Source organism: Denticeps clupeoides, chromosome 1, assembly GCF_900700375.1.
Source record: "Denticeps clupeoides chromosome 1, fDenClu1.1, whole genome shotgun sequence".
NCBI lineage: Eukaryota > Metazoa > Chordata > Actinopteri > Clupeiformes > Denticipitidae > Denticeps > Denticeps clupeoides.
Window position 1 is genome coordinate 13,408,825 of NC_041707.1, and position 21,932 is coordinate 13,430,756.

A 21,932-nucleotide genomic window follows, 5' to 3' on the forward strand; every position below is an offset into this window, starting at 1 on the left:
TTTTCTTTTCTTTTTTCTTTTTGCTGCTTGTGATTGAAAGTCTGCATGTGTTCCAAGAATACAAAATGCAATATAATGTTTAAAGACTCTCTCTCTCTCTCTCTCTCTCTCTCTCTCTCTCACTCCATCCTCCTTGGACAGCCATTGCAATTTAACAATAGTGGCAGTGTTTTCAGGAAAGCCACAGAAACACCCACTGTATCTGCAAGTGCGTGTGCATGCAGTGTGTGTGTGTGTGTGTGTGTGTGTGTGTTCCAGACATTCTGGGAGAACTGAGGACACATTCTTTCAGAGGCAGCCCAAAGGAAACTGAATGTGTGTCTGTTTGACTTGGAGCACAAATGTGTTATTTTTGTCTAACCTGTGGTGAGCTGGCAGATTCTGAGAGCCACACCGCCTGGTCGATGCGTCTCATTTAGGAAAAAGGAAAAAGAGAAGGACAGAGAGAGAAAAAATAGGTTTGTCCGGTTGTTGGTGAAATAAACGGGGCTTTTAGAAAATAGGCATAATCCTAACTTCAGGCTCTAACCTGCCTGGACACAAGTTGGCCGTTTGAAGAGCGTAGGGCACCAAAAACACACTGCTCTGCTGTGCTCGCCGTCTTCTGAGGGCGTCTTGTACAGTGGGGCAATGTACAGTAAGCCTGGATGCTCTCCGCCAACGGTCTGCATTGCTATTTTGAAAATGTGACCTGAGCTGTCCAGACAAGCCGTGTCTGTGGCCCACTGTTAGCTGGGAGCGTCGCTAGCAGCGAAACAGGCAACTGAGCAAGTTTAACTCTTTCAGGTTCACCATCTGACAGAGCAATTAGCACATCATTACATCATATTTTCCAGCAGCCCATTGGTTCTCATGTGTTATGCTAATTTAACCCATTTGTTAATTGTAAAATGTGCTGCCCTGCCTCAGAGAACTGAAAAGGTTGTTCCATGTCGTCCTATACGCATGTTGCAGACTGTAACTATTACTTCTGAGGTTCACCAAATTATGTTCAATGATCTAACTATACATCTGCCTAATATGAATTTTATCCATCCTTTGTCACTATTGCAAACACAGCAATTAGGGATGTTGATGTACCACAGTTGGAGAATCACGGTTCTACTGCAACTCTATGGCAACAGCAGAGAGGTAATGTGGGTGTGCCACTAGTTTGTTGAATCAAGTTTGTCATTGAAAACTGCATGAAACATCATTGTTTTTGTTATTCGCTATTGTCCCTTGTTCAAGGAGACCTCAGTGTCACCTTGGCAGTTCAAGATTTGAACTTACCTGCTAGGCCACCACTACCCCCTGAAACATGCAGACATGCTTAAACAATGGAATACTATTATTAACATTTTCATTTTTATTTCATTATTAACATTACATAGTGGGAAAATGAAATAAACTATATCAATAAACATATCCCAGTAGGTAGATCTACTGCTGTACATAATACTGCTTAACAAAGGGATAAAGGTTGTGGCCCAGTACGATAATTGCTAATCATGCTTTGTTAGCATATTGTGTTGCCAGTTTATTGACTACCAATGTGTTTTAACCCAAAACTTTTGGTCACTGGAACTGGAGAACTGGAGATAGTTGCCCCGTTTTTTATTTCCGAAAGATATAACTGCGTGATTGCACCAGGGATTCGCTGTGTTTATTGATAGGCCTGCCAGGGCCTGGAAGGATATTTTCCACAGTATGGTGACGTGCTACATAAAACATGTCTGAGAAGCTGTATTTATGCAGTGCCTGGTTTGTGGTATGGATCTCTTACAAAGAAAGCTCCCAGAGGAGCGGAACAGAGGAGGGTTTTAGTGCCCCGTACATCGCTGCCAACTGATCGAGGGGTTAAACCGCACTTTATGTCTTTCTCTCCGTGCAGTGTTCCAGAACATATTGTTTTACCCTGGAGAAAAGGCACTGGCTCCTCATGCCTGTAGCGTGGGGAGCAGACATTTTTATGGCACTGTCAATCCCACAGTGTAAGGCAAGTAACATGATCCTACAGTTCGGCCACCTGCATAAAAGAGTGCCCAAAGGATTCACCTAGTAAGGAGAAGAAATGAAATGAAATGGGAATAAAGTATACACAACAGGCTGCGTGTGTGTGTGTGTGTGTGTGTGTGAGTGCGTTATAAGGAACACAGAACGGGCTCTGTATTCCCTTACCGCTGGCCTTGCCAGAAGGGTTACTTCACCCGCGGCTCTCCTGGCCCTCTCACTTCATTTTGTGAGACAGTGTCTGAACCCCCCCTGCCTTTTCCAAAATCTCCTCCCCATCTGTGTGGGAAAGAATTGCTCAGGCTGGATACCATTATTCCCCGGCGTAACCCTAGACAGGAGTATTCAGTGTCTGTGAGTCCCAGCTTTCCAAATTGTGTCTCGGCCAGGGCAAAGGAGGTACAAGGAGGTGGAAAATCCCCACAGCTCAGCAGCCATAAGAGTGGCCTTACGCTAACTCTTAAACTAACTTCGCTGTAAGTGCTCGCAGATCCCACTGATCGGACTTCGTCCGGAGACAAGGCCCTCCGCCCCCCTTCTCGGGCCACTGTCTCCACTTTTCTCATCAGTGGACAGTGAATTAACTGCAGCAGCAGCAGCAGCAGCTGGAGTGGAGCCGGCAGCTGGGAGTCTTTACTGCGCTGTGTGTAAATCCAGTCGTCCCAGAGCTCCACATACCGTCGACACGCTCGCACAAACACAAGCCGCCTTCCCACTGTCTCTCTCACACACACACACACACACACACACACAGCAAAATTCTTTCGGTGCGTTAACACATACTTACTCAAGTCAAAACTAGAAAAGTAAAGTAATGTTCGGAACATGCTGGAAGCACATGTGTTGAGCACCAGATAAATGTGCCGAAGTTGAACAACTGTTGCACAATATATAGATATGTGATCTTGATTTATGTCAATATTCAACAAATAGGACTTTTTTTATTTTAAAAAAGGAAATGATACAAAACTAATATACTATTATAAGGATTTCTGGACCCAGCTTTCAACTTTTAATTTTAAAGTACTAAAGCAGTGCTATATCATTTATAATCATGTATAGTGGTTATATTATTGCATGTTTATTTCATATTTGAATACAGGAAACATGCAAGCGTTAATTTAGCATTTATAATTCCAACCCAAATTAGTGTTTCATTTAATCAGTGTTAAGTCCAACACATCAAATTACCACTATACAGTGTTAAACTCTCAGCGATGTTAATGTAACACTGGCCATATTTAATGTGAATTCAAGTGTGAAATAAGCTGGGTCAAAAGCATCTGAAGTTAATACCCGGAGAACAATTTTAGTGTCTCAAATTAAAACCACCACTACTTTAGTATGTTAAATCTAGTAAAGGACGAGTAAATAGGCTCTGTATGTTAATCATATGTCAATGTCTTACTAGGGAAGGTCTGGCTGGAGTAAAAAAAAACTCTTATAAAAACATTTATCTCACCATTATGACAATGCAAACAAAAGTGTTGTCTGGGTAGTTAGTCGCAGGGTCATATCTGCTCCAGAACCGTTTTGACTGGCAGCAGATATTCCTTATTAGATGATGGGTAAAGACAGTTGGACGGGAGCTTGTCCTAACGTGGAAGATGGTGCTGGGCCGTCACTGGCCCCGATACGGCCCATAACTAGACCAATATTTTGTATTTATATTTTATTTTTAAGTCATTATTTAGCCAGACCAGGCAGACGTTTGGGCTTAAACAAAACTTGTTGATTTGTCCTCAAAGGACCAGTCATAAATCTGCACTGCAGAGCTCTCCAGCTTTCTGACTGTGTGAGTGTTTGCTGTGGCCAGTGTCCCAGCAAACCTGCTCCCCTTTTACACACACACACACACACACACACACACACACACACACACACACACACACACATGAACAGACCATGCAACTCTAAGGAAAACTAGTTCAATATGGAGTGAAAACTGAACATAAATATTTTTTTTTATTATGCAAGTTTGCAAAAACCACCATAAAAGCCATAGAATGGCGCACACTCACTGCTGCCTGTGGTCTGAGCGCGGTCCACCCAGCATGGAAACCTAAGCTGCCGTGGCCGGAAGGAAAACAAACTATGAGCAGAGATGATGAATGGGGAAGGAGACTTTTTCCACCTCTTCTGCCCTGGAGGATCACCAAGATCATCATCCCTAATCTGCAATCAAAGTCCAATAGACTACGTTCCATCTTCCCCCCTCTCTCTCTCTCCGCATTTTTGATTTGTCCACTTCCTTTACTTTCTAATTGTACCCGTAAAATAACGAGGTAAGAATAAACTTTAATACATCTTCAAGCACCACTCAGCGAGGACCGCAGTGCCAAGCAGCACATCTGGCAGGAAGCATGGCACACATCTGGTTCATATAACAGCTTGGGCATGGCCATCCATCGTCTGACATTTCCTACTAAGACAGAGGTCCTATTGTCACGACAGAACGTTGTTCCAGCCCCAGATGGAGGCTGGACACGGCTGCTGCGCTGTGACATTTGGACCGCAGAACATTCTCGTAGTAACGTCTGAAACATTGCACTTTTTTTATTTTATGGATTAAAATAATATGAATGCAATAATATGAACACAGAATGTATAAATGTGTAGGTACAGATAGAGAGAGTGGGGGGAGACAGTAATGAGAGAATTAAGTGGGTGGGGGTCTGGAGCAACAATGACACTGGAAGTGATTGTGGGTGTACAGCGCCCTCTAGTGCACAACAATAAACTCACAGTACAGTAGAAACGATGTAAGCTATTTTTTGCTATAAATTAACTACTTATACAACTCTTTCTCTTATGTAATTTTATAATAATGATATATCTTCTGACATTTTCATGTGGGAGGAGTTGGAATAAAATGGGGTAGAAAAAACGACACATAATTCACTGCTTTACCCATAAAAGAGTCTCTGATTAGCCACAATACAGTATAACTTGACAACACAACTGTATTTTACTTTAACATCAAGTCAAAAGAGGCTGGAGGTAGAAATTCCACCAATGGAAGTAAGAAAGGTCTTCAGTTGCACATGACCACATACTGCAAATACGCTTAATCAATGACGAGGACATCAAACTTTAGCTGCCAGCAATTTATTAATGAGAGCAAGATGGCAAAACATGCAGCAGTTCAATTATCAATTTCCAGTGATTCATGTGACCACAGAACTTGAGCTGATAAGAAAACATCATGGCACAAAATCAAATGTAGCAATAAAGAGTTAGATGCCAACCAAACGAGGGAACCCTCCCCGCCTCTCCACGTCAGATACAAAGGCAACAAAGACGAGCGGAGTTCTCCATGGGGCTTTGAAGGCACGCGTTTCTTCTGAAACCTGCTCAATTCATCTCATTAGCCAGACAGGTTTGCTGGGTCTGTTCCAGTCACCCCTGTCTTCATCAAAAGGCAACAAAATAGTGTTAAACTTTTTTTTTTTTTTTTCCTAAACCGTATCTGACAGCCCTATCAAATGACGTTCGTTGAGAGGATAAGGCCCAAGAGGATGTTGACTCATATTAAAATCCATAAATGCTTTTAAAAAAGGCCTACTTTTCCCTCACATTCAAATGAGAACATGTATAAAAGCTACATGTCAGTTCAACAAATATTTACAAATCTTGTTTTATTCAGAAGTCTTCAAAAAAGAAAAATATTTGGAACAAAAACTAGCTGTAATGAAATTAAATCATTGCTCAGAAATAAAGAAAATATATGTCACTATTCTTCTCTTGGCCTTTTGTTATAAATATGTTGCGGTGCAGCCATTTTATGAATCGCTGTCGATTTTGGACATTTATTCCGATTTTCCTAAAAAAATGAGATAATGAACAAAAAAAAAAAAAAAAAAAAAAAAAACATTTTTTTGGTCTGAAAACATCATGCATTGACTTCCAGGTCAATGAGACCAATTTCCCTTCATGTTTTTGAGCCCTGTAACGATGAACACTACGGTTCACGTAAATGGATTCAAACCCAAATTAAATCTCCAAAAAACAGAAACTCAGTGGCGAGTTTTATTTATTTGTTTGCTTTTTAACACTAACTGAAGAGCAGAATTGTAACTAAGAGTAAGTGTAGTACTTGAGTACTACAGATCACTAACACCGGAGAGCCTCACCTGCTCTTTACACACAGGATACTCTGAGAGAGCAGGTCTGCTACATGGACCCAATCATTTCTACCTTCAGCCAAACCACCGGAGCTTTCAACACTGCTTTAAACTTCTTCTTTTTTCCCTGCCAGAAAATTCCCCTTTTCGTCATAGCAAGCTATTTTTTCTAGTCATAAAAATAGCTCCTGGCCTCATCTTCTAACGTGACCCCTCCATATTAGGCAACAAGAGAGTCCCTTGTTCGGAAATGATAAAGTGAACATACTGAATCATTGGTAATATTCTCTAGTGCATTACCAACCTCACTACTTCATAATAATAATAATAATAAAAAAAAAAAAAAAAAAAAAAGTCATCATGCATTTGGGCTTGATCTAATTGAGGAGACATGGAAAAGATAGTCCATATTTGTTTTTCTCTATCTTGTGTGGTAAATGGTCAGTCCCAGTTCTGCCGAGGAGGAGGATTATTTGACGAGCCTCTTGGCCACATCAGCGTAGGCAATCTCAATCTCCTTGTCACTGGGGCAGGTGTTGGTAAACTCCTCCCGGATGTAGGCACTGCCAAGGTACTTCCAGATGCCAGTCATGTCCTTAGGGATCTCGAAGCCCCTGTACTTCTTGGCCACAACCTGAGGGAAAAGATAAAATGTTTCATATCACAGGAGGACATTCTAGTGGTCAAGAGCACAATTGGAAGACAAACCCCATAGATGGCTGGTCTGTGGAGGAAACACGAAAGACACCATATACGGGAATGTCCCGAATGCTACAGAGCAACACTGTGCTTGGACATATTCCCTCTGGAACCAATCCAGGTCCCCTTAGAGCCAACTGTTATCTAGAGGCAGCACTGGTTCATCTCAGCTGAGGTCTTCTCTCGTACCTTGACAATATGAAGCTTGGGTAGGAGGTTGCAATCAGCCAGGGTCATTTCATCTCCATCCAAAAACTTGCGTCTGGACACCTTGATGTCATCAATGCTGTTGTGGTCGATCTCATCGGGGAGAGGGGAGCACAGATACTCATCCAGCTTCTGCAGGGTCTTCAGCAGTCCCCGCTCAAGAGCTGTAAACAAATTTGAGCTTCAGGTCAAACGTCCGACAGGCCCTGAAATGAAGCACTTCCAGCGATCTCCACACGGGGGCATCACTGTACTGAGAATCAACTGACTCCACACATGCGGCGCAAAATGATCAGAGAAGACCAGCAAAGCCCCCCCGAACCCCAAATAAGCCTTGTTCACACAAACCAGCATGTGTGTCTATGCCTAAATAAAGTTGATTGATTCTGACCCTGGCATTAACCTGTTTTTGTATCTACCATCCATCCTTGGGCGGCAAGAATCAAATCTGTTTAAATTTAAGAGGAGGGGACATTCTCAAAGCACTTTCTAATCATACAAGATGTAGTCACTAGGGTTTCATGCCTGAGCAAACCCATTTTATCTCAACAGGATCCACGTCATATGTTCTAGTCATGACCATTGTTCTGCCGGCCATTTCTTACTTACAAGAACAGCTGACGAGTGATTCATGAAGACCACGTGTCTTTATAAGAGCTAAATATGACAAATGTAAACAGTCTCTGATAATAACAAGAGCACTTAAGTACCATGACCAACATGAAGCAGCTCGCTGACCCACATGCGGGACAATATTTCACCAGGGTGAGAATGGCTCTAGTTGAACCTTACAGGCTTAAACGGTGAGGTATTAATAAGGGCCTATCTGTGAAATGCTTACAGTGTATATTTGCAGGCCACAAGTGTCTTACAACAACGTCTCCTTCAAACCCGGCAAAAGGACAAGCAGTGCTGAACTCGGTGACACGGATGCTATGGATTATCATCTCTGCATGTTACACAGAAATTGTTCTGATATTGCTGAATGTTCATTTTATCAGTCAGTTGTTACAGAGTAAAGTGGCAGAGCAATGTTTGTTCTCCCTGTTTACTTTCGCTGTGCCAGACCAATCATGCACTCTGTAATCTAAACCTTACATTTCGCAACCCTGCCACACATTTACTTGTTTTGATTCGCGCAGATCACACTGTAAAAAAAAAATACAAATAAAAAAAACAGTACATGAACCTCAGAAGTGTTCTTTAAATGTACAGTGAAATCATTTTCAGTATGAATCCTAAAGACATTTTTACTGTCTGAATTGCTCACCTTCGTTGGCATCAGGTTTCGAGTTCTTAATGAAAGCAGAAAATTTAGCGAAGATGTCCATTCCTGCGGTGTTGGATTCTGGATGACGAGCACCAAGTTTGGCAAATCTGAGAACATTACATGACATATGTATAGACGTCTGATTTCAAACTCATAAAGGAATAGCCATGCATATCTCATCAACAGGTTCACACTCACTTGGGTGGGCTGAGCACATCTTCCAGGAATTCCTCAATCTTATTAACATCAGTCTTGACTTCTCCATTAAAGGTGATGAAAGGCGGATGTGTTCCTGGAGCCAGGTTCTGCAGGTCGGCTGGTTTCCTGGGCAACAGAGACACATCGTGAGTCACCATGACCTCACAACACAACAGAACAGCGGTCAGCAGCAGCCTCGGACAATCTCTCGGATTCAAACCTTATTAATTGGCCCGGTCAAAAACATACTAGCAAATGATGAGTTATGAGTACATTAATTATGTTTACATTATCTGCACTTTTCATCCCTTTCGTACACATGGCATCAACATATTACATCCTTTTCCATATCTACCACGTGGTCTAATGTAATAGACCACATATTCATCTATTATTGCTTATTGTATTTTATGTAATAGTGTGTCTTTGAAACACACTATTTATAGTAGATTATATATATATATATATATATTTATAATATATAAATATGTGTCGCCAAACCACTGAAACCAAATCCTTGAATGAATTAACATCCTTGAACACATATCTTTCTGATTCAGATTCTGAAACGTGTGGAATCTGCTTGAAGATCTACTGAATGTTACGCTGGCATACACTGAATGAGAAATTTGAACACTTCATTTTTGGGTCATGGTGGCAAACTGAGAGCAGGCTGCATGTAAGGTTAGCAGTGGGATGGGGAATTGTGTGTGAGAGAGAGAATAACATTATGAATTATCTGCTTTTTTTGTTTACGTCTAGTCTGTCAGGGCCTGGTCTCGGTCCGTGTTGCTGCTCATGCATCAGCAGAGCAGGGCCCCATTCTGCACAATAAGCGAGCGGTGGTGGAGCTTTCCAGTCCCGTCCAGGCCCCTCAACACAACTCTCCATTATTCTGTTCTTTGAACGAGTCATGAGAGTGTTTCTGAGTCTACCCTCCCTCTATGTATACGTCTATATATAGGACTCCAGTGGTGCTGGGGGGCAGTGGTGGCCTAGCAGTTAAGTAAGTGGCCCCGTAATCAGAAGGTTGCCTTTTCGAATCCCGATCCGCCAAGGTGCCATTGAGGTGCCACTGAGCAAAGCATCATCCCCACACACTGCTCCTGTCATGGCTGCCCACTGCTCACTCAGGGTGATGGGTTAAATGCAGAGGAAAAATTTCACTGTGTGCACTGTGTGCTGTGCTGCTGTGCATCACATGTAACAATCACTTCACTTTAACTTTAGACTCCAGACTAGTTATATATAAAAAAAAAAAAAAAGGCAAATAGCATTAAGATCCAGAACAGTGAGGTCCTTCCAACAAGCTTGTAGGCATGAAAAACAGGAAGTGAGCTCAGCCCTTTGGCATGAGCACAGGAAGCACCCTCACCCCAGACGAAGCACTCAGGAGAGAAGATATGGGGTGGAGGAAGACTTGAGCCAATCATTAAACAAACCATCTCCCTCGGGAGGGTAAAGACTAAAGAACCAAATGCTGAGTAAACAGAAGTTCTGAACTGCACCCACACACACAAACACCCACTTGTACACTTAGAGGAGAAGGAAAAGCCTAAAGGAAAGAGTGTGACGGCCTGCAACTGAAATACTGGATAGGAAGTTTAACCGCGATATGCCGTAAGTTGCATTTGTGGCTGAACAGTAGCTCTTCTGTCCTCCATATTCCACTTAGCGGCTGGGCTGGAGGTCGCATGTGGAAAAAGCATTGCCCTTTATCAGGTTTTCGGGAAAACAAGCTGATCCCTATGTGGTGCTGCTGAAACATCTAAACAAAGAGACATTGAGGGGAGGAACGGAACAGAGCACACGAAAAAGGTGGTGGAATCAGTCCAGTGGCTTTTACAAGCTTCTCACGAGCAACCTTGAAGTTCACTTACACTTACTTAACATAGTTTTAAAAGAAACAAACAACATTTTAAATAAACTGTACAAAATACAGTTTATTTAAATTTTCCCCCCAAACCACATCCCATGTGAAAATCTTTTCTGACATTATAATATTTTTCCCAGACAAAACAGGCTAAAGGAAATGGACGTCATCTGAAAACAGCAACAAAATATTTAGTTTCAGGCGTGGAAACACTGGGGAGGTACTTTGGGTCATGTTTAATGGATGGTTCTGCTGAACTGAGAAACCAGGAAGATGGCTTGAGGAAAGGAATTTAATTGCACGCTGATGACCAATTTTTAATTTCAGGGTAACTTTCTGTCCTTTTTAAAAAGTATTTATTTATTTATTTTTTTTAAATCACACAGGATCCTAACAGGATCCTAGTGGAGGGACAAAGATGGCCTGTAAAAAGTCTTCCCAAAATCAGACACATTTACTTTTCCTGGGTTCTGGAGAGGTCATGGGAAAATCAAATAAGCAGCTCTGGCGGTGATCATATCTGATGTGGGTTGGATTTAAAGAGTGGCCGGCCTCGCTTTACAATGAGGTATTTGAGGAAAGCTTACAGATCTGTGCTAGGAAGAAATGACACAGAAGGGAGGAGGCCGACTGCTGCAGGGAAGAAACCATTCTGGACAGAATTTCATACAAACTTCTACACATCTATGCAGGAAAACAGGAAAAGTGGAATCGAAGTTGTCTAACGAAAGTGTGAGCCTGTGTGAACAGGAGCTTCTCACCTCTTCAGGTCTACCGTGGTGACGTTGAAGACCACGCCCTTCAGCCACAGGATCATGAAAAGCCGCTGGGAGAAAGGGCAGTTTCCGATGCTCTCGCCATCACTTCCTGCCTTATGATAGGAGAAGAGGAGAGATTAACCGGCTAAAATATGACCATTACTTCACACCCGACCTCCATAAATACAACCATTCATTATGAATAGAGGAACTGGTCGAACCTTACTGTACTGACAAAGTGATGAACAGGATACACACAAAATAAAATATGGCCCAACATGAATCAACTTAAGAAATAATTTAGCGCCCTGTTGCTTGAAAGGGGGCTTTTTGCCCACAGCTGATCACCCCACTGCCAGCAGAAATGCATTAGAAGAGCCTAGCAGCACTTCTCTTGCCCCTCCAGAGTCACAAATTCCACTCTTCAGACACTCCCAACCAGCTGACTCCAGTTGGCTTCTTACGCAAACTATTTCCATGGTTACAAAGCCTATACTGTAAAGAATACTTCTGGAAGGACGTCTGTTACGTTCAAGATAGAAAAAGATGGCTCTCAGAAAGAAGAAAGTTTATGTTTATTAGACTTTTGAATGATGGTGTCATGAAGGACAGCAAAGAAGCCACTTCTCTCCTCGCCTATGAACCAGAAGACCCAGGTTCAAATCCCACTGACTACCATTGTGTCCCTGAGCAAGACACTTAACGCTAAGTTGCTCCAGGGGGGACTGTCCCTGTAACTACTGGTTGTAAGTCGCTCTGGACAAGGGCGTCTGATAAATGCTGTAAATGTAAATGTGTGGTGCTGGTTCTCATCCAAGAGAGTGGGCTCACTCACAATTTTGCCTAAGAGCACAGCCATGAATAAAGAATGGTTCCAAATCATCCTTCAACAGAAACTTCTCCCAACCATCCAAGAACAGTTTGATGAAGAACAATGTCTTGTTCAGCATGATGGAGCACCGTGCCACAAGGCCAAAGTGACAACTAAGTGGCTCGGGGAACAAAACATTAAAATTTTGGGTCCATGGCCAGGAAACTCCCAGGACCTTAATCGAATAGAACTTGGTCAATCCTCAAGAGGCGGGTGGACAAACAAAAACCCACAAAATCTGACAAACTCCAAGCACTGATTATGAAGGAATGGGTTGCAGTCAGTCAGGATTTGGCCCAGAAGTTGGTTGACAGCATGCTAGGGCAAATTGCAGGTTTTAATAGGTGGAGGGGGAGAGAAAGAAGAAGAAAAAAAAAAAAAAAAAAAAAAAAAAACACTTTTTACTCTCTGCATAAACTTGATGTAATAGTCAATAAAGGCCTTTGAACGTTTTGGGCACAATTGTACAAATATCGCTACATAAATGAACTTTCTTCAAGGTATTGTTGCCAGTGGTAGCTTGTGACCATGACAGACGAGAAGAAAGGTAGCTATGGAAAAAATAAGCGTCTCCTTGACGACATATCGCTGAGTTTTCCCGTATTCATACAACGAAGGTCTCGAAGAGCAGTGGTTCAGATGTGTGGTTATGCAGAGAACTATCTGGGTGATAGCTGAAGTATGCGACCACAGGCATGGACTTGGGCAAAGGTCTCCCACCTGACATCCCAGAGGGTGGGGAAGAGAGGGGTTCTGCAGGGAACGATTACAGGGCGTGAAGAATTCTACAGTCAACATTACTCATGCCTGTAAACTGAGCTCTGAGATGATCGAGATGCTCGGAAATATTTATTACATTGTTTAGTATTGGGATGGGGCAACAGGTCCAGCAACAGAGCCTTCATTTCATTTTGGTGAACTGGGGACTTTTTCCTTTCTACAGAATGTTCCCTCTTTTCTTCTCTTGTCCCCTGCTGTCTGCACGGTCCTGTTGGTGTTTACCTTCTGCTGCGTTCGATGTTTGTCATGTTTTGACTGCTGTTACCCTGCTGTGACCATGAAGCCTTGATTTCTCAGGGTTTGGATCAATGTGACAATTCCTCCCTGTGATTCTTTGGACCCGTGTATTTAGGTCACAGTGCTGCTTTAGATAAAGGTTTTAACCTTTTAAACTCAATTTTTTGTTTTGTCCTATGGACTGGAATAAATAGAAAAGATAACATGCAGTCCTGCACATGACCTTTGGGGCTCGAGTCTGTTAACATTTTGAAGGACATCCACAATTTTCATCCAAACCAAAATTGACCCTTACATTATTGTCTGGAAGAAAATGTAATGGCTCAGGGTTGGTCTAAACAGTGACTTAGGTGTGTGTGCATAAAATTGCATTGATGGTTTGTAGCTGGCAGTATCCCTGAAGGCCACGTCCAGCTGTGACCTGGAAACAGTTCCCACGGCAATGGCCAGCCCCACGACACAGTCAGTTAGTCTCAAAGGAGACAAAAGGGGATTACTCCCTTTCAAAATACGGACAGGGACAAGCCACACTAAAAAAAAAAAAAACAATAAAATATGTCTGATAGAAACACAAATGTAGTCCCTTCACAATGGCAGCTGATAAAGAATCAGGTTATATTTACGGGGGGGAAAAAAGCTCACTGACCCAGACAATGGTGCCACACTGGCTTCTGTCTCTCAGACTACAACACTAACAAAGATATGAAAGCCCTGCAGAGACCTGTGGCTCAAGGGCAGACAGCTGCTGGGACTAACCAACGCCCCAGCAGGATGGAGAGAGGGAGGAAGGAAATGAAGGAGCGAGCAAGACAGGAAGATGACAAATGGCTTGAGGCTTTTGGGGGCTGGGGGGATGAAACCAAGGCAGAGAAATAAAACTGAAAATAAAACGGTCTGCCAGTCCCTCTGCCCATTCTGGCGAATGACAGCGAAAGGAACTGGGATTGGGGGGTGTGCATGGGCAAGAAACTATTCCAGAAATGTCGCTCTCGAGCTGCAACAGAGAGCGTTGTTTAGATTTGCCAAAGACGCCGAGGCGGACCATTTCCTCTGAGACAGCTGCGATGGCAGCCAGACAGCAGACTGGATTTCAGTAGCTCTCCTGCAGCCAGGTGACCGTAAAACATCTCCAACGTTCACGGTCTACAGCTGGTCGTACATTTTCCCTAAAATATCATTCAGGCTAATAATCCACAATGAAAGACCCCGACACCCAGGTTTCTCTTCAATTAGTTAGTCAGTTAATCAGAAGAAACTGTAAATTATTCTACGTGAATAAGAGTGGATGGATGAATTCTGCAAGTGGCTTTCTTTCAATCCTTTAACAGGCCATTGGTCGTGTGTGTGTGTGTAGTTACACACAACAGCTGAAGTTGTTCTTCAGTTGAAACACAGAACTTTTGTTTGTTGAAGGGATACACACGTCATTATAAATAAATAAAACTACTTTGCACAAATCTAGACTCAACTTAAACCCAACTGCGTATGGAGTATGGAAAAAGAGGCTGGGTCAAGTACAGATTCCTGTTAACTCTCTCTCTCTCTCTCTCTCTCTCATATATATATATAGCCCTGGGGTAATATCACTATTACACAACTGCTGAAGGCACAGCTTACAGAACATGTTTCAGAAACACAACAGAGCTGCAGTCTCCTTTCATCTGCAGGGGATGCTGTGGACATCGGCACCAGCAATGAGCACCTCTGCCCGGTCACACGGCCTCATTTCAGGGGATTTACAAGACGCCACAGCTGGTGAAGATCCGCTCAGAGCTTCGCGAGGATGTCTCCTTTGCAATGACGCACTTCTTGCCCGGCCACTGACTAGAGAGGGCTATGGATGCCGACAATGGTGCCACTGTTGCAAGTCACATGGGCGCGCAGAGGGCCTCTTCCTCCGTGACCGCACCAGTGCCAGTGTGGACGAGGCATGCCTAGGACTACTTGTTGGGAAGTGGGAGCTCAGGGCCAGCCTCGCAGCTCTGATGCTAAATATAGTGACAGGGCCATGCCCTTCCTCAGCACACTGCATTCTTAATGGGGCGGCGCCACTTCAGGCCACGTTATTACCCAAAAAGGAGCTGGAGGCAGACATGGGGCGTTTCGCACACACGAGAGGAATGTCCAGTGGGAAATGTACAAGAAAGGGAAAGTCTCTCCCTCTCTCTGCCTGGAGGAGATAGCGCGGGCGTGAGCGTGTGAATGAGCAGGACAGGCATTCGTGCAACCGTGGTGAAATCCACGGTCACGGAGAAGAACATCACACCCCGGTCAGTGGATGACTCAGGCTGACATCACAGCGCAGAAGATTGCAAGGTTCTAACGCGAGAATGTTTTCACCACCACAAACTAAACGGAGCCGCGGCCACACAGAACGATGGCTCCAGTCTCACCACCAAGCAATCAGAGCCAGAGACGGCAAGATCAGGAGCAAGGTGTGCAGATGGGATGCCAATAAATGGCCAAAATGGCCATTTTGAAGCATTTTCGGAGAATAGTAGTGATTCTAAATCATTTGTATATGTGTGTGTGAGACATATCTCTCTCTCACACACAATTAATAGATTTATATTAGTCAGGGAAACAGTTGTTTAGGTCCAACTGGAACTTTTCATTCGGGTTTTTATGCGGTGCTGTTGTCCAGTCATCTTGTGGGGACGTTGTTCCTGGAGTCACAGGCAGCATTCCCGCTCCTCCAAACACGGCAAGTTGATTAGATGCCACGACACTTCCAGTCCTCCTCTCAATCATTTATATGTTCAGTGGCAAACTTCAAATGGGCCAGTATTATTTGCCTTCTTGAGCAGGGGGACCTTGCGGGCACTGCCGGACTCCCTAGTCAGTTCTGTGCTAGAGTGAGACCAATTTTCGCATATGCAATCTAATTTATATTACTTTTTTTTTTTTTTATTAAAAAAAAGAGAGAGAGAGAGAGAGTTGTCCCGATTTGAAAGCCCCAACCGGACATTATTGTGGCGCCGAATGCCGGCCAACATGCTTCACGTGTATTATGAGTAATTTATAAAATTTGCATTTGTTGCCAGTGCAACCAGCACATCGGCTAGCTTTCGTTTCCATCTATCAACACATTACATGCAGTGATAAATGTACCGGCCCAGCGCCCCCTCTCCCAGCTGCCTTTCAGCAACAGATCATCAGGCCGAGATGATAATCAAGTTCAAGCCCATAAAACACTTATTTCTTTTATCCTGTTTTAATTTCAGCTCAGCGAAGCACTTGGTAGTAGCCTAGTGGGTAACACACTCGGGTTCAAATCCCACTTACTACCATTGTGTCCCTGAGCCAGGCACGTAACCCTAAGTCGCTCCAGGGGGGGACTGTCCCTGTAACTACTGATTGTAAGTCGCTCTGGATAAGGGCGTCTGATAAATGCTGTAAATGTTAAATGTAATGATATGGGACCAATTACTAAAATACTTCATTGAAGAAAATGCTAATTGATTTATTACTTTTTGAAATCCATTGTTTATCTTTTTATTGTTGTGTCTCTCACTGTTAAAATAAACCTACCATTGAAATTACAGATTTCTTTGTTAGTCAGCAAAATTACAAATCATTCTTCTGCTGAATTTGCCCACGATTTACAAAAACACTAGAAAAAAAACTAGAACACTTTCTCTAAAAGCAGGACACTTCACTTCCATTTTGCTCAGAACTTTCCAGCACTCTTACACAAAGCCATACACTGCAGGGCCATTCCTCAGCGTAATCCACAATTAGAAAAGGTAATCTGGGTAAACACGGGTGTGAATTTGTGTGGGTGTGTGTGGGAGATGCAGACATTTAACAATTCTGTTAAATATCAATAAGTGAAATTAGAGGGCAATGTCACTGCTGTTTTACAGCCTACTGGGACAACAGAAAAGGGCGACGCCCTACAGTGATGCCTCACAACAAAACTTGCAGCGATGAGAAGCTGCCCATTTCACAAATAACGTTCAATACCCCCGACAGGGAATGTTGCAGACCATGCGCTGCACGGAAAACGCTCCAGATGTTTCTCTTTTAACTACACAAGCTTTACTGACGGGTAAAGCAGACGACTTGACAGTGGAGTGTAAATGTAGCGGTGAGCAAATGCAAAAGAAAAGGCTGTTAAATATCGGAGGCACACAATGCTGCACGCCACATGCAAATGAGATGGCAATTCCAGCGGTACTGAGACTAGAACCAAATAGCTTATGAGTCTTACTGCATTACAGCACATGGCACCTCGAGGATCACAGTGTTGATAGTAACTCATGTGCACTCATACCACAATAACAATACCCGTTATAATTATATTTCTACCGCCAAGTCTAAAATTTTTGCATGACACATTAACTGGGTTGAGGGCACGTTTGAATATTTAACATGGACCCCAGTAAACATTTCGGTACAAGGTCTGCCGGCTAGTGTCTGTTGCCAGGAAAATGTCACTGCACTTTTAACTCCGCCCCCCGCAGAGCGCCATTCGGCTACAGACGCACTCGACACGAGTAACTAGAGACCGCAGTGTCGAGTCGGCTTAGATCATGTTACAGTGCGCACAAAGAGGGACGCGGAGTCCCACGTAATTATGTAATGTCAGAACGGAGAGAGTGCAAGGACTTGTTGCTAAAGATCAATGGCAAATTTGGCACCAACAACAGGACTTGCGCCTTCAAAAAAGCCTATTATAATATACTGACTCACGGATGGAGTCTCCGAATGACGAGTCACGTTTAATGTAAAAATGGGATTCCTTATCACAAAGGCAGTCCTGCTACGATCATTGGGTCATTAGCTTAGGTCAATGACCGTCGGCGTAGACCGGAGGGGATTGTCCTAGCCAGGCTACCCCCAACCCCAAAAAATGTCACAGGGCAGAGCACCTTCGTGTACAGTATTACTGAAAGAACAGGCAAACATCTGACAAACAGCGGTTGGCCTAGCAGTTGAGGAAGCGGGCGCCTGCTCACATAGGGTGATGGGTTAAAAGCAGAGGACACATTTCATTGTGTCACCGTGTGCTGTGCTGCAGTGTTTAACAAAGACAATCACTCCGCTTTCACATAAATTTTCTCTGAAAGGAAAAGCAACTGGTGCTTTCACAAAAAGAACTTGTGATTGTTCAGTCCGAGGATCTGGAGCACATGGGCGGCTAAACACACACACACACCATTCTGCATTTTCCTAAATGGTGCCAGGCACCTGGAGATATTACAGCAGACAATGTGTTTAGCAGGGCTCCCACACCTTCTTAAGCACCGATTTACAAGACCAATTCAAGGGTCCAACAATAACCACGGTTAATTGCAGTCTCGAAACCAAAACCTTTATAATGAACGCAGGCAGACACATTCAGACTCTCTGACACGAGCAGGGGTTTCTGCTCCTGTCCTTACACAAAATGTCAACTCATTTGCATTCAATTATTATATTATACACAACAAAACCTTATTTTACCCACTTGTCAAATACCACAAACTTTCAAGGAATCCTCCTCCTGCCATTTGTCTCCTGGACTCGTTTTCACACCACCAGCCACCCTGATCCCATTTACGTGCTAAATTGCATAATTGCCTGTCATATGACCCCCTCAAAAGACCTCATTTGAGTACAAATTGTTTGAGAGAAGAACAAGTCATTTTACCCCAGGGAGGACTGTGAATCACGCCAGACTACAAATCACTTAAGGGGTCTTCAGACTCCTCAACTGGTTGGGTGTAGGCTTTCCCGACAAGAACACAGTCATCCAATGGATCAGACCCCTTACACTCACAAATAAATCTCAGCTCCATCTAAGAATACTGGTAATAGCCATAAACTCATCTGCTCATTTAAAGGCTCTTTTAAATTATTTCTTAAAGCCAAAGCCAACAGATTTTTCAAGGGAAGAACTATAACTTCCCTATTTATAGAACCAAGGAGTCCATCTGTCCTCTTTGATGGTAATTTGATTATCAGTAAGTTATTCTATGCAAAAAATGTAAATTGAAACAGATTAAGATAAACTTAATTTGTCCAAATAATCTTGTAGGGTTATTCCTACACTGACAACGTGGGTTTACAAGAGTATACGTGTAAAATATGAAACTGTTTAAGAATACAGTAACCAAAGAAGCAATCCTTCACTCTCCAGATCAGAGCCAATTGAATATCAAAAATTTTGTAAATATAGTATAAATCAATGAATAGTTTTTTGTTTGTTTTTTTTTGTTTTTTTTACACAGAGAAGCTAAGTGATGGACACACGACTCTACATCTGTAAAAAAAAATAATAATAATAAAAAAGACTTTTTGGGAAGAGTACCCCATCTATCAATGGACCCTCTGGGACAGTATGCAGTAATGTCACTGGGCCGATTAAGCAATTGGTGGGCCCGTATCAATAAAACGCTCTCAGCACAGGAGCCAGACCTCATTACACCCCTCCAACCAGCCGACAAAAGTCACCATGGCGATGTGGCGAAAGCAGAAGAAAACACAGTCGCCTGCTTTCTTTAAGTAGCCGGACGGCCTGAACTCCACAATCCTCAGGACAACATGAGTATGCACCTTTCAACGTGGGCCGCCTCAGAGGTGCACGAACACTTCAGGTGCCCTGTCCTGTATGCAAGACATCATACAAGGCATTTGGTATACGTGGTGATGTGCGTCCCAAAAAAACTGCAATGATCTCAGAGGGAGATCAGGAGATCTGGATGAATCATTCATGTATCTATATTGCCTCTTATCAGTCGGCAGGCGAAAAGATGTCAAAGGTTTCAACTCAGACCAGCTTTTCAATTGCCACAGAACAATACAGGCCGCATCCCATAAAGATCATGTGAAGGAGAGAGCAGGAACTACAACCCCATCCACAGACAACTATATCAGGTGTTTCCAGAGACCACGGATGGCTTGGTGCCTATGGCAACGGAGAGCTCGCTCATTGTCTCACAGGGGTTTGTTTGAAGTGGCACTGCAGGGCAAAGACGGATGACGCCCTGGCGCATTGATAATGAATGTGTACATGTCTGCTTTTAATGGGAGGCTGGATGAAAGAGGCAGGTCATCCATTCTCACCACGGTCCCCATGTATGCATATACACGCAAACAACAAAAGCAGGATGGGGGCGGGGGCATGGCGCACCAAGAACGGATCTAGATAGGGGAGGGGCGAGGAGCAGCAGCACATGTGCAAGACAGCGATGCTGCAACACCACACCGCTGGCGGCCACGAGGCAGCCGGCTCTCGAACCTGCCGCGTCATCCGTCCTGCGACAAGAAGCAGCTGATTACATGCAAAGCAGAGCATCAATGCAAAACCTCATCTTTCTGCAGCGTCCTCTCCCTGGAAAATCTCTGACCTTCATGTGGACTAAGCAGGAGGGACCAGGGGAACGCATTCTCTTGAAATGAATTTAAACGGTTATATTTATGCACAAAACTAACAGCATAATTAATCCAGAGCTACAGCACAAACCTGGACAGATGTTGGCAAAATGAAAAGAAAAAAAAAAAAAAAAAAGCCAAGAGGATCTCAATATCAAAACTATTTTAATTGGTTTTTCGACTTGGCTCACTTCGATGCTTTTTAATTAATTTATTTTTTATGCTCATCGCACATACAACGAAACTCCAACCTCTGACCACGCACCCTAAACATTAGCCTGCAACAAACATACAAACAAACACACAAACTGAACTCGGACCACCAGCACACGTGCCATGGCTGCCATTATAAAAGGGGGGTACAGTTGGGTTTTTGGGGGGGTTTTTTTCGGCCCCTAATTAAATTCAGACTCCCCAGTTGCCCTCCCCTCCGATAGGCCCCGCCCCTCTCCTTGTTTTTCCCTCTAGCTTTTTCCCGCTCTGCCTAGCGTCGCAAAACAGCGAGGATAACGCTGAAAAGGGAAGAGTCCTTTTGTTAAGAACCAAATGCTCGAAGACTGAATAAACGCGTGTGTATTATAGTCTGTTGTCCAACTAGTCAGCAAAAAAAAAAAAGCTGCTTTTTTTTTTTAAACGTGTACTTAGACTTTTAAAGTAGACTCCACGCCCCTGTCTGAAATACATTAGTCATTTTAAATATCACGTCACACTGTAAATTCCACTAATGACATTTGCAAGACGCGAGAAGAGATTCGCATCCACGTGTAATGGGACGCGGCCCATCCGCCCTGCCCGCCCTGCCCGCCCTGCCGCTGCGCCGGACACCCACGGCCACAGCCCCGCACGGCGGCCCGGGCCGCTTTCTGACGTCCCCCGGGGTGCCCAACTCGACGCTGGATTCCTTGCGGCGTCGAGGCGGCCATTTGAAGGCAGAAACGATCCGGCGAGCCGCGTTGCCAGTGAAGCCAGTCACGTTCACCATGTTTTAAAACCGGGGGCTTTTCTTTCCTCTTTTTTTTTTAATAAGAGGAGGTCCGCGCGTACTTCCGACACGACCCGACGGCCGCAGAATTCTTTTTTTTTTTTTTATCTCCCCGTCCGACGAGATGGCGGTTCGTTAAAGAGACAAAAGGCGAAAAGTTCTCGAAGAGCCCGCGCGCCCTTACCTTGACGAACAGCTCGATAACGGGCTCGTTGTCGCCCTTCACCCCGTTCTGCGGCACCGACAGCGACATCCCGGAGTTCCTCTCTCAACGTCCCACCGGCTCCCAGAAGACCGCGGCGTCGCGCCGTTCCCCTCGCCGGGCTGGTTCCTCCTCGGTCGTCGCCTCCGGTGCGGACGCGGGGGCGCGCACACGTCGGGGCTCGGCTACGCGCAGCCGGACAACGGCGTTCTGTGGAAGCGCGCAGGGGGGCTACACGACCATTGTCGCTCGTCTGCGGCTCCGCTGGACGGGCTGGGCGCAAGAGAGAAGAAGAGCGGGAGCAACGGGAATATTTAAAGACGTGATGTCATCTGCACGGCAAACCGAAAAAAAAGGGGGCAGGGTTATGGAGGAGACTG

General features: G+C 44.1%; 1 protein-coding gene across 1 annotated transcript; it reads right to left on the bottom strand.

Moving 5' to 3' along the window:
• Window positions 1–5,084: 5,084 nt before the first annotated feature.
• clic4 (chloride intracellular channel 4) lies at window positions 5,085–21,900 on the bottom strand. Its single transcript, XM_028997438.1, has 6 exons — window positions 21,535–21,900; window positions 11,125–11,234; window positions 8,491–8,616; window positions 8,293–8,399; window positions 7,005–7,186; window positions 5,085–6,750 (listed from the first exon to the last, which is right to left on the bottom strand). Exons 1-6 carry the CDS (start codon window positions 21,601–21,603, stop codon window positions 6,586–6,588), a joined length of 759 nt encoding a protein of 252 aa, XP_028853271.1. The 5' UTR covers window positions 21,604–21,900; the 3' UTR covers window positions 5,085–6,585.
• Between the last annotated feature and the right edge of the window lie 32 nt (window positions 21,901–21,932).